This window comes from Rhipicephalus microplus, chromosome X, assembly GCF_043290135.1.
Source record: "Rhipicephalus microplus isolate Deutch F79 chromosome X, USDA_Rmic, whole genome shotgun sequence".
NCBI classification, from domain to species: Eukaryota; Metazoa; Arthropoda; class Arachnida; order Ixodida; family Ixodidae; genus Rhipicephalus; species Rhipicephalus microplus.
In genome coordinates, this window is record NC_134710.1 from 132,798,268 (window position 1) to 132,812,339 (window position 14,072).

The 14,072-nt window shown below is 46.0% G+C and overlaps 1 protein-coding gene across 1 annotated transcript in view; it reads right to left on the reverse strand.

Moving 5' to 3' along the window:
* Positions 1–14,072, reverse strand: part of LOC119176852 (uncharacterized) — a 74,684-nt gene that overhangs the window by 18,984 nt on the left and 41,628 nt on the right. The window contains exon 3 of the mRNA XM_075877741.1: positions 12,190–12,566. Coding sequence (XP_075733856.1) covers positions 12,190–12,566 — 377 coding nt within the window. The remainder of the gene's footprint in view (positions 1–12,189; positions 12,567–14,072) is intronic.

A 14,072-nucleotide genomic window follows, 5' to 3' on the forward strand; every position in this document is an offset into this window, starting at 1 on the left:
GAACTCGCGTCTCTTGCAATGCTACAGGATGTCGAGGTCGCGCTGGGGCAGTGAGCGGGCGAACTCAGGGTTACGGCAATGAAGGGAACGCACGTTCCACTGCAAGATCCGCGGCCGCGGCTTCTTCGGCGCACTAGTCATGTTGGGGGAGTGATTGCTGTGCGGACTAGGCCGCTTCACACAGTCCGCGCGTCTTCGGGTCGCACGAAACACTGGCTAGAAGCGCACGAATAGCCGCGGTTAGCGCCGTGATCACAGCGTCCCTCTGGTCACCCGGGGAGACCGGTGGAGGTGATGACTTCGTGGTGGCGGTAGGTGTTGGAACGATCGCATGATTGTTCCCAAGGGCATCGCGAAAAGAGCGAGGGGCAGCTGCTGCCGAGTCGCCAGTCGGCGGTGTTGGGGCCGACGCTTAAGCTCGGTGGAGCGCTTCGCGACTCGTGATCTTGCCGTTGGAGGAGGCCAGGATAAACGCCGCCTTGCGCTGAAGCTGCCAGGATACACAGCGCGGCTCGTTGGCAGCGTCACACCAACTAGCTTTACTTGCTGCCGTTCTGCCTGTGGGAGTTTACACTTCTCGGCATTTCGGAGCCGTCTCTTTTTAAAATGTTTTCACGTGATCAGATAATCACCCTGATATCATGATGTACAAGAAGAGCCACAGATGATGAACACGATCAATAGCTAGCTGGTGGCATGTATTACACTGTACAGTGTGTTTCAAGAAATGTATCCACTATTATTGAAAAGTTACAGAAAGGAGGTATCTGTGTGCAGCCAGCGGCATTCGCTTTACTACAGGAAACATCCTCAGATGCGTAGGAACATAAATCTGGCCGTAATTATAAAAATTAATACAATTAACTTTTTAACCAGTGGAATTACATATAAGCGGTCGAGTCAAATGGGTTAATTCAAATCCTTCCTCTGAATAACTCATAGCCACTTTGAAATTTATTTTCGGCGGCCGTTGGTAGTCACCGCCGGGCGATGAAATCTGGCTAATTTAGCTGGAGACACCGAAACCGACGCACCAAACAGCGCATCTACCATTCACTTCGAAAACATTCTCAATGACGACACTGTTTCCCTTGCATCGGGGGAGGAGGATAAGCGCTCGAGAGTTGATAAGCGACCATGCGACAGAACTTGAAGCACTGCCACGAAACGAAGTATCTATATTGACGGTTGATAACGGCGAAGTAAACAATGTCATCATTGAGGGCGTTCTGATAGGTGGGGTTTAACGTCCCAAAACCACTATATGGTTATGAGAGACGCCGTAGTGGAGGGCTCCGGAAATTTCGACCACCTGGGGTTCTTTAACATGCACCCAAATCTGAGCACACGGGCCTACAGCATTTTCGCCTCCATCGAAAATGCATGAGGGCATTCTCGAATTGAATGGTAGATGCGCTGTTTGGTGCGTCGGTTTCGGTTCATCTAGCTAATTTAGCCAGATTTCATCGCCACGCGGTGACTAACGATTAATGGCCACTGAAAACAAATTTTAAAGTGGCTAGGAGTTATTCAGAAGAAGGACTTGAATTAGCCCATTTGACTGGACTACTTAATTGCACAGATTAAAAAGTCAATTTTGTTAATTTCTATGATTACTACTGTAATTATTGTTAGCACGTATCTGAAGATGCTTTCTGCCACAGTAAAGGGAGCGCCGCAAGTGGCACGGAGATACCTCCTCTCTGTAATTTTTCAACAAGGGACATATTTCTTGAAACACCCTGTATACTGCATGTACCACTATATGACAGCGGCACGTGGGTAGTTTTCGATTGGAGCCGAGGATCAGCTGAGGAGGATATAAAAAAACAATGCTGGAGAAGTTATGCCTCGTAAGTGAAGCCAAGAGTCCGCCACCTTACCAGTGTCAACCTAGAGCGTTCGCGTGTAGCAAAGGAAAAACATCGTTTCCCTCACACGCCCTACCAGTTTAATATGTTTCATACTTTTGAGACAGATCGGGCTTGGCGTGTTCCTTTGAGTTGCCAGTTGCTGTAACAAGCCCAAAACTGGGAAAATTTGATTGGGATCGGGCAGGTTGGGATAGGAATCGTAAAGTCGTAAAAGCAGAGGATCGTTGTTTCCGACTTAAGTCGGGAACAATGATCCTTAGCCTAACGTTTACATCAACGCAGCAAAACCACTTTATTTCCAAGCAGGCACCATCCATAAACACAAGCCAGGGGCAAACCAGTGCTTCACCTTTGCTGGTAGTGCGTTGTACCTCCACTCCAGCATTATAACAAACAATCCTCCTTGGTATAAACGAACCATCCAACCAACCAGGGATATATCATCATAAGCCTGACTACGCGCACTGGAGGGCAAAGACCTCTCCCATGTTCTGCCAATCAATCATGTCATGTGCTTGCGCTGCCACGTTATATACCCGCAAACTCCTTAATCTCCTCTGCACATCTATACTTTCTGTCTACCTCTCGGGCGTCTCCCCTCTCTCGGGTGTCTCTCTGCACATTTCTTCTTGATATCAACTGCGATGTACTTAAACGGACACTTAAGTCAAATAACAATTTACGTCAGGCTGAAAGCTGAATGTTTGACAACATCTAAAACGACAATACTATCAACAACATTGCCCTAATTACCGAGGAATCGAGGTAAATGCACAAGAACATATGCGTCGCATTAGGACATTCTCAAAATGATCCCGACGACATCAGACGGACCGCCTACAATTAACCGCTAGTAATTGATCTAGCTGCACTAAATAAAGAACCTTACGTGCGTCAAGAGACGCAATAAAATACTACCTGTTCGTTTCTGTTTGATTCATGGAGAAAAGAACCACCGGATGTTACTATGGGGAATGACGCGAGTGGTTCCAAAATTCAGTTTTCGCGTAGTTACACTGGACAGGTGGGGCCATCTAGTGGGGCGCAGTCGAATAAAAAAAACGTCTGCAATCTCGGAGTCAATAGTGGGAAATTGATCAATGGCCGTTGTTGCTGCTGTGGCTCCCGCTACTTTCGATTTGCTGCTAGTAGCACAGCAAAGCCGGGCAACGTTGTGTACGGCAACAGTGACGTGAGTCGGTCCGGTCAGTCCACTTTTTGAAGCGGCTAACTTGAAGTGCGAAAACCCGATGCAGACCACTTAAACATGATTTTATTTAGAAATAGGCCCTTCCTTGGCACGAAAGTAGCACTACAAGGCTTCTGGACCTCTATTTCAACAATCAACGTCGACTTAATAGTTGCCTTAAGTGTCCCTTTAACACCCGTTTGTTCCTGGACGCAGCCTGCTCTCTTGCTATGATTTTCTTTTCCACTGCTAGCTGCGTCATCGTCAATCTAAGTGAGCCCTTTTTGTAAGCCCCAAGACCCCGAGCAGGTCACTCTACCCCGAGAATATAGGGTGGCGCCACCTGGTGGGAGGCCTGGATGCCGTCACGAAATGATTTTTAGACGCCCGCAATGGCACGTCAGATAGCATGCACTCACGTACACTGTTTGCGATCGCTTGTTTCAAGCTTCAAATGAACGACGACGAAAACAGAGTCGATAATGCTTTAAAATTACGAAAAGATTTTGTCTGGTACAATCACCAATGGTTCTCGCGCTTCGTCGTGTACACGCTTTGGTCAGGTTTGTTGTTGTGACGCGCTGCTGAACTCAAGCATTGGTTCGACTCACGACTGCGGCAGCCGCAATTTGACGGGATGAGAAACAAGAACATGTCCGCGCTAAGATACAGCAGCACGTTAAGAAATGCCAGGTGGTCAAAATAATTCCGCAGTGTGCCCCGCAATCAAGGCTGTTTTGACATGTAATGGTATCTGGGGTTTTACGTCCTCAAACCTCGATCCCATTACGAGGGACTCCGCAGGAGGACTCCAGGAAAGTTGACCATCTGGTGTTCTCAAACGTGCACTGGCATCGCACAGCTAGTACACGGGCCTTTTTGTCTCCACCGAAATTCGACCGGTATCGAACCCGCGGCCTTCGGGTCAGCAGCCGAACCGCTACACCACCGCGGCGGACCGGTTTTGACATGTAAGACGCCATGCTTACATAAATAGGTTCGGTTGTTCACGGGTGGTTTGTTTGAGAGATATCTGTTTTCGCCTCCACAAGTGTTATTGGCATCAGACACAGTCGCTTATGTGCGGACAGTTTTCTGGCCAAGCCCTATGCACAGTTGCAGAAACCCATGCAGTATTGAGGCACGCAAGTTATCTTGAAAGCTCTTCTCCGATAATACCACCGCAGCTGCTGTTGGTTTTTATTGTGCACTCGCTCGCTCATCATGTGGTTACGCTTCACGCTCTCCTCGCAACAACTTCAGGGCTTAGTCTCACTACAAAAACGAGGAAACTTCATGCAGCATCGTATAGCGACGGCGCTGTTACACCCGCAAGTACCAGTTTAGATGGCCAGCAAGTAAGTTAACTTTGATTGCGTTTGATTACACTGGGCGAGTATCATCAACCTGCATGTGGACTTTACGTGCGAAACCAGACATCGACTCACTGAGGTGAAAGACGTCTATATACTACGGGGGTCACATCGCTGAGAGCAATCGAAACAGTTCGGAACACTCATTTCGATTTTAGTGCATCACGGTTTTGCAAACAATTCTCTTAATAGTGCTTTCACCGTACGCGGAAGTTCATCGGACCAGCAGTTCATGCAAATCGGGGTATACGGCCACATAATTCCAGGTGACTTTTTAAAAGAAATGTTTACATAATTCCAAGCATACTAACATCTCAGCATTTATCTAAACGCTTTGTGTGGGACCGTATTATTTTGTTTATTATTCTGCATATGTTAAGCGATTTTTACGATAAATTCATATAGCGTCTCCTGTAGCAGAAAGCGCAGTTTTGTCTAATCAACTGTATAATATACAGATAAACTGCAATGTAGTTATTGAATTGAAAACGTTCTAATTTTATTTGCAATTCATCGAGACACATGTTTTAGTCGCGGAGTATACGCCATGCTTTAAGGAAGTTACAACCATTAGCATTAGTGTTTTTAGCACAGATTTCTGGGAGTAAGTGGTGAAAATAACGAATTCCTTGCTGTCCTGCATCAGTATGTTCACTGGGAATCTTCCGTTCGGACGGGAGTTTGCCCATTATAGGCTATATATTATCGAAACTTCCTGCTGCTCGTTTAACTTCGTTAGTTGCGGAAACATCCATCCACCTTGTACTTTGGTAGATTTTGCAGCGCGAGAATGAGCAGCAATCACCACCGTATCGCGAAAAAACGGGCACACGAGGGGCACAGAAAAAAAAGGCAATCTTTGGCCGCGGAGCAAGCGAGTTCTACCCGTGACGTCACATCGCCGCAACTGCCGCACCATTAGTGTTATTTCTTGGGGCTCATCATCATCAGCCTGACTACGCCCACTCCAGCAGGGCAAGGCCTCTTCCATGATCCGCCAGCCAACCCGGTCTTGTGCTTTCTACTGCAACCATTCAATCTAATGCAAACTGCAATCTTCTACAAACGTTTTAATCTTATCGGCCCACCTAACTTCTGTCTACCCTTCGTGCGTTTGCCTCCTCTGAGAATCTACTCGGTTACCCTTAATGACCAGCGGTTATCCCGCCTACGTGATTCGTGCCCGGCCATGTCCATTTCTTCCTCTCGATTCCAACTATGGCATATTATGACCCTAGTTTGTTCCCTGACCCAGTCTGCCCTTTTCTTGTCTCTTAAAGGACTCCTGACACCAAATTTGGAAACTAGAGATGCTTGTGTTGTTTGATAGTCCGGCATGCGGGGACACCTCTTACCGACTATTAGTGGTGAGCGTAGCCCAGAAGATATTTTAATTTGGCGTTAAAACAAGGGTGCGTGCTCTTCCGTGTATTCAGGTGCAATTGGCATTTTCTGTGGTTTGACATAGACCGGGACTCCCGTTGTGACGTTGCAGGGTCAACAATTGTGGGTCGCGCACAATACTCCAACTGCCCCCCAGCGAGGACTATATTGTTCGTTTCCCCTCTCGCTCTGTTGTCGGGCTGCTATCAAGGTGGTTTCGGCTGCTTACACCAGGAATGCTTTTCTTATTTCTGGGAGGGACACGTTCAAAGCATCCACATCATTTCATTCTTCACGACACGTGAGGCCCCCTATTTGAAGACAGCCTCAGGCACTGCTCCGATGCGGGGCGCTAGTTTCTTACGGCATTTGGGCGGGCATTTAGAACTGACGCAGAATCGTTCTGAATTAACGCCGCTAACATTATTTATACGATGCGTTAGAGCACTTACGATATAACTTCGGCATTACCAGACGCAATCTACAAATTTCTGTAAAGAACTCTCGCACAAAGCTTTCGCTGTCAAGGGTCTTTTTAGATTACACATATCGCTTTATTTTCCATCGCTTGTTGCGTCGTCCTCAATTTAAGCTGAATCCTTTTTAATACCGGTAAAATGCAGCTGTCCTATACCTTCCTCTAGAGGAATAAGGGTAAACTACCTTTTATGGTTTGAGAATGGTTACCGAATGTGCTCCACCCCTTTTTTATTCTTCTTATCGCGCTCTCGTGGCTTGGCTCCGCGATTTCTACCTGTCCTGAGCAGACGAATTCTTTTACAACTCCCAGTGTCTTGCCACCTATCGTAAAGCGCTGTTCTCTACAAAGACTGTTAAACATTACTTTAGATTCATGCATATTAAAATGTACTTGTGGGCCAGTTGGTTGTTCGTACATACGATAAAACGGCAGCGCACAACGGGTTAAGGCGCAAACACGAAACACGAAAAGGACAACACAACCACATTTGCTTAAAGAACATCTTTATGCGCATGCGTACATCATTTGACTGTTTAAGCAATGTGGTCGTCAATAAAGATCAGTTAAAGTTCAGCGCTTGTGTCGTCCTTTTTGTGTTTCGTGTTTGCGCCTTAACTCACTGTGGGCTGCCGTTTTATTGTAGTTATGCGAATTAGTTTTCAGACATAGCTACTCTTCTGCCTCTTGTTCCAGTTCAGAAATCATGTCGAGCTGTAATTCGTCCCCGGAGTCACTCATCAATGCAATGTCATCAGCGAATCGCAGGTTAATAAGGCACTCCCCATTAAATCCTATCCCTATGGCTCTTAGTAATCTAGGACTCTGAAATCCTAAGCATGCGGTGAATAGCTCTGGGAAAATTGTGTCTCCGTATCTTACACTTTTTTTTAATGCGAAGCATTTATAGCGAATTTCGGCGACTATGAGCGCATCTATCTATCTATCTATCTATCTATCTATCTATCTATCTATCTATCTATCTATCTATCTATCTATCTATCTATCTATCTATCTATCTATCTATCTATCTATCTATCTATCTATCTATCTATCTATCTATCTATCTATCTATCTATCTATCTATCTAAGCGCCTATACGACCTTTAGCTCTCCTGGCCGTTTTGGTGATGGGATCTATACCAAATTTTTCATGGCATAACATGACCGTATGACGAGCATAAGTGACTAGTCATAACATGAAAATCATGACATATATGTCATGACTGTCATAATTTACATGACACGGTCTTGCTGTTCTTGCGGTGGTTTTGATTACGTGACATGCTGCAAAACTGGTATGGTAAGACATGACTGCATGGCGAACGTGACAGGCCCTAACGTGGGAATCATGATTGATTGATTGATATGTGGGGTTTAACGTGCCAAAACCACCATATGATTATGAGAGGTAGTGGAGGGCTCCGGAAATTTCGACCACAGGGTTCTTTAACGTGCACCCAAATCTGAACACACGGGCCTACGGCATTTTCGCCTCCATCGAAATACCGCCGCTGAAGCCGGGATTCGATCCCGTGGCCGGCTGGTCAGCAGCCGAGTACCTTAGTCACTAGACAACCGCGGCGGAGTCCATGTATAAATTATGACACGCATGTCATGTAAGTCATCACTACACGCCATAAGCTGATGTTGCGCTCGTGGTCGTGTCGATATAGCTTCACATATACCAAATTATACCGAATTTGGCAACACGTGACACATACGGACGACGAAGGTAAATGACACGTCCAAACATGATAATCATGACATGCGTGTCATGTAAACAAGATTACATGCTACGCTAATGATGCGCTTGTGGCCGTTTCGCTAGCCTCACATATACCAAATTTAGTATTGCATGACGTGAATGGATGACGAATATGTATGACAGGTGCAAACTTGATAACAATGACATGCGTAATATGTAAGAACATGATTACATACGACACTCATGATGCGCTCGCGGCCGTTTCACTAGCTTCACATATACCAAATGTGCATGGTGATAAGTGACGTGAATGGATAATGAAGGTGTATATGAATGGCGCAAACATGATTATCATGTCATGCGTGTCATGTTCTATATACCACGATGCATGATGCGCTTGCGGCCGTTTCGCTAGCTTCACATACACCAAATCCCGTATTACGTGACGTGAAATGGCGCCGAAGGTAAGTGACACATCCAAACATGATAATCATGATATGTGTGCCATGTAAAAGATGACCACATGCTACGCTCATAGCGCGCTCGCGACCATTTCGCTAGCTTCACATGTACCAAGTTTTGTATTACGTGACGTGAATGGATGACGAACAAAAATGCCAGGCGCGAACATAATAATCATGACCTAGAAGTCATGTACGGCATAACTTACGTCCACCTCGTAGCGCTGTGCTGATTTTAAAGTGACATATCAAACTTCCTCATTCGTGCTTCGCATATCATTGATTACCACTGTACATGGGATCTGCTAATTTTTTTGCCTATCTTTTCTTACCTTTACCTTCCTATCCCTTTTATGCCCATTGCCCCACTCCTTTGCCGACCTGTTGAGGTGTCATCTTAAGGATAGACGTTACGGATGGTACTTTTCCTTCTCACAACCACTTAAATACCATTGTTTAAACCACTTAAATACCATCGTTTAAACCACTTAAATACCATTGTTTAAACCACTTAAATACCATTGTTAGAGGAATACAAGGTGCCGCCCCACGGATCTGTACACAACAGAACAAAAAAAATTACTTCGTAATATTTCCGTCGTGAGGAACTACATAAGGGGTTCTCTCTCCCATGACAGCAAAGCACGCGCGAACGCTAGGCGATGGGCGAGACGAGGAATGGGCCAGAGGAGAGGGTGGTGAACGGCTGGATTGGGCGCGTCTAGCTGGAATTGATAAAGTAGGGGAGTCGTTGACCGAGAACTGCTGCTACAGGTCAATAATTATTGCGACAGCAATAATTCTTCATAGCAAAATTCTTCATAACAAATTCTTTCATAGCATTTATCATTCGAGAACATGGATCATCAGGCAATTGTATTTTCAACCACCCAACTATGTTACTCAAAGACGCGATCATCACTTGAAAATACACGAGATTCCTTTTGGGGGTGACGCTTTTCGCTACTCTTTCTTTGTCCGCACTATAAGAGAAAGGAACACTCTGCCACCGGAAATAGTCTCTATTGATTCAAGTGATGATTTTTTCCCTTGTGTTATGAATGCTTTTTATATGTTTGATCATATGTACTGTACCCTTCCTGTTGTAATGCCTTATGGCGAAGCATGTACTTAATAAATAAAATCAATATGGACACTCTCGGCTGGATTTCGTCGCCGGCGTCCGCGTGGGCGTCGATGTCATGCACCGTGTATGTATACGTATCCATATATATTTAAACGCAAGAAAGAAAAAAAATCAGTAAAGAAATTCCGGCGCGCGGAATCGAACGTGGGACTCCGCGTCGTGAATTAGAAGCTTCAACCACTGAGCCACCGAAAGATACCTTTTCAACGTTCAAACGGCAAGCTATTTATATCTATCATTTACCACTGTTGGCGGGCGTTTCGGGGGTGGGGGAACTATCGTGTTTTAAGCATTATGAGCAAGATGGCGCAATGAGTGCGCCTCGGCGGCTCTCATCTCATGATTTGATTGATATCGGGGGTTTAACGTCCCAAAACTACCATATAATTATGAGAGACGCCATAGCGAAGGGCTCCGGAAATTTCGACCACCTGCCATGGGGTTTTTTTACCGTGCACTCAAATCTGAGCACACGGGCCTACAGCTTTTCCGCCTCCATCGGAAATGCAGCCGCCACAGCCGGGATTCAATCCCGCGACTTGCGGGTCTGCAGCCGAGTACTTCTGTTGCTACGCTGCCACCCTGACAATTTTGTAGCAAGGATGGAACCACTAACCCGGCTGCCTAACCGGGGTTAGGAGTGGAGTAGACGATCTCTCGAGCCCCCGTATCTCCCGGTGGAGAGAATCATAGCTCTTGGCGAGCATCGAGCCTGCACTGGAACGAATCTGTTGTAGTTACGGTGCGCACAAAGGTCACTGCAATCGTTGCACAGCCTCCGTTTGCGAAAAGGGCGCGCTTTTCAGACACAGTGAAGTAACCACTGAGACGCTTATTCGCGTTCATATGTGTACCTGTCAGTGCGTTTCGTGCGTCATTTGTGCGTGAAAAACGCGAGGCACGTTTCGATCTGCTCGCCATTCTGCAGGGGACCTTCCAATTGCTTGCTATCGCGCTCATTGCTTCGCCTTTGCGGCAAAGCTGTGACTTCTTTTGCCGCGATATCATTGCTCGGTGCTTCCGCGGCAACTGCAAAAGTGGCACCTTGTGATTTTCCAGGCGTTCCGGTGTGCGCGCAGTTGTATGGAGTGAGGCTGGCAGCCAGAAAAGGATACGCATGCGGTGTCAGTGCGCGCTTTCGAGCTTCTAGAAGGCGACGCAGTGCTGTTTGCCACGCACTCACATGGCTCCAAAATTTTGATCGCTACTGTAGCTGCCGCTTCGGGGTTCTCAGTATTTGGCCAATGTTCGTGCTGTGCCCTTCTAACTAGGATGCCAGTAACGTACGTGCCGCTCAGGCTTCTGCAGCGACAACGGCGTATCGCAACTCCGCCCACGCTGCGTGCGGACTTTTGTGACGCCGTTGAGTTCCCTCGGTAAATCTGTCATTGCGCGTGGATTTCACACTTTTGAGACACCATTAAGTCCGAACGCGTAAATTCTCTGCTGCTGAGGTGCGATCGAGTCCGATATGTTAATTGCAGAAGGGAATGTACCGCGAAAAAAGGAGGCTCAGACTTCTGCAGCACACAGGGGCCGCTAAGTAGAATGGCCGATGTCAACAGACCGCACAAGCACAACAGATTACACAGGAACCATGCGTGAAAGGGGAACTGCCGGGACAAATACCCCAAAGTATGGCAACCGACTTATGCGACAACAAACAGAACCTTGCCAAACGTTCAACTACTTTTGTGAGGACAAGTTTCCCTTTAGTGTTATACCAAATCATATGACGGAAAGATCAACAATATTTTTTCAAGTCCTTGATGTCCTGTTTCTCATGGATTAGGATGATAGCATTCTTCCGAGATTCTGGTATCCTAACCGTCAAGAGACACTTTGTATACAGAGCGGTCATCTTTTCTAACACAATCTGCCCGCCGTCTTTGAAAAGATCTGACGTATTCTCATCAGTGACTTTGGGGCCTTGCATTCTCTCCAAGGCTTTACTTACTTCCTATGTCGTTATTGGTGAGATATCCACTTCCCCTGGGCTACTACTTCTTGCGTTATCGTCCTGGCTATCCCAGCTACTGCACAAATCTCTGTAGAACTCCTCCACTATAGTGCAAATCCCAGGCCCATAGCAGGGGGGGGGGGGTGCCTTAGTGGTCCGGCTCTCTCCTCAAAATTTGGAAGGAACAGGATGTTGTAACGAAAAAAATAATAAAGGTGGGTATTTTTCAAGGCTTTAAACCCCCCCCCCCTTCCCGTAAAAAAATTGTAGCTACGGGCTGGCTTAAACTATCCATATTGGTATAGTGACTTTGTCTTCCGTGTCCCTCCCTTTGTGCATACATCTGGTTTTTGCCTATAGCTGCCCAACTTTCTTTGCGCAGCTTTGAGGCTTTGTCCACTCTTTAGCTGTCGGCTGCCTTACGCCAGCCTATTGAATAATTTCGAAAGCTCTGCCAGTTCTGCTTTGTCTGTTGTGTGTGAAAGCTTTCGTGCCTTGACATTTCTCAATGAGGTTGTTTGTCCCAACTGAAAGAGGGAGAGCTTGCCGGTGTCCCGTCTGATGACTGCAACTCCGACTTCCATTGCACACTCCGTAATGATATAGACAAACTAGCCTGAAAATACTCGAGACGGGCTTCTCCGCCCTTGATGGGCGCTCGGTAGACGATGAGCGTGTTCACGCGGTTCACCGAAGCCTCGATGTCACCGCTGATTGTAAGACCGAAGCGCGACGCCCGGTGTCGGCCCGTGAAGAACACATCGTTGACGGCCGCTGGCGTGGTCACGATGGCCATGTCATGCGAAAACTGGACGGTGCTGTTGCCAGAGCGGTAGAAGGCGGAAAGACCGAGCACCTGTCCACCCGTGATCTGGAAAGTGTTCTCGCCGAAGTCCGGCACCTGGAGTGGGTCAATCGCGGACAGCAAATCGCGATCGTTGCGCATCATGTGCAGCACATTGTCCACGTAGTCGTTAGTGAGAGCCACGTCATCTGCACAGAGAATAAACGTGTGCGTATGCGTCCCATTAAAAATGAGCGGATTTCCAACACCGAATATCAAGCGTGGTATGCCTAAAACTTCGCAATGATTCACTAGCGGGTGAAATAGCAGATAAAGCCTAGAATAACAGAGAACCGAGCTAGTTAGTGCGCATTCATTATATAAAAAACACACAGGACGAGCAAACACAGACTCCAGAAGGAAGTCAGGACCACCACAAACGCCTGTATACTAACTGCGTTCACACAATGGTGGTAGAGGAAGAAGCGTTCTTTTATAATGAATTCGATTTCCCTGACTTTTGTGTGCACGCAAAAGGTCACCGAAAAGGATATCTTAGTACGAACATCCTGCCATGTGCGCGAGTGCATCATTTTCTTTTTAAAAAATTTTCCAATTTCTGCTTCTCGCATGCGTCCTCCTCGTCTATGTGCAGACGGCCAAAGAACTCCGTAATTCGTTTGTATTCTCCAGCTAGGGTAATAGCAGCAGCAACACAATCTAAGTGATCAAATGATTATATATATATATATATATATATATATATATATATATATATATATATATATTCCAGTAGATCCTCCGTGAGTGGTCACAACGTGGTTTATTTCGACGTTTCGGCCTAGAGTCTGGCCTTCATCAGGATTAAAGATACAGTTTGTTGCCGAAACGTCGAAATAAACCACGTTGTCACCGCTCACGGAGGATCTACTGGACTACATGCAACGCTACGGCCACTCAACAACCATGCCTGCCTATATATATATATATATATATATATATATATATATATATATATATATATATATATATATGAGAGAGAGAGAGATGAAATAGATGATCAGAGTTTCTTCTGGCTACGGTATACTAAAAACTATAAACTTCGAAAATAGTGTAGTTTAGGAAACAAAACAATAATTTATTTATTTAATAACGTTTTCAGCGGGTGGACCAGCCTTCTTCGGATGATCTAAGCAAAATAATACAAGTTCCCTTGGCAGAGGGCCATCCTCACAGTTTGGAAGACGCCAAAGCGAAAAGAAAAAAAGAAAAAACGAAACAAATGGGTTAATGAGGCAAGCGACAGACAACAAGAAGAAGAAGAAAGCTTCTTTCACACTGGTTTATGACAGCAGTAAGCAGTCGCACTGGCTATCGCTTTTGTGGCAGATAGCGAAGCGTGTTCATCGCAAAGGCACCTCCATCGCTGTGGCCCTGTCGAAAGAGCGTAATCAGGAAAATGATGTAGTCGTTTGTATACGCGGAATGTGAGCGAGCACTAGAATCATTGTGCGCACTGGCGCGCGAGTGGGCTTGTTGCGTGGTATTTTTTTGTATTTCGCGCGCATTTGTACTTAGCAGAGAAAACACTAATAATTAACAGATATAAAGTTTCAAATTGTCTAACCAGACGTTTCGCAACCCGATCTACAACTTTAGTATTGAAATTTTTATCCATCTTTGTTCCTTCAAAAGTTAGTTAAATAAAGATATTT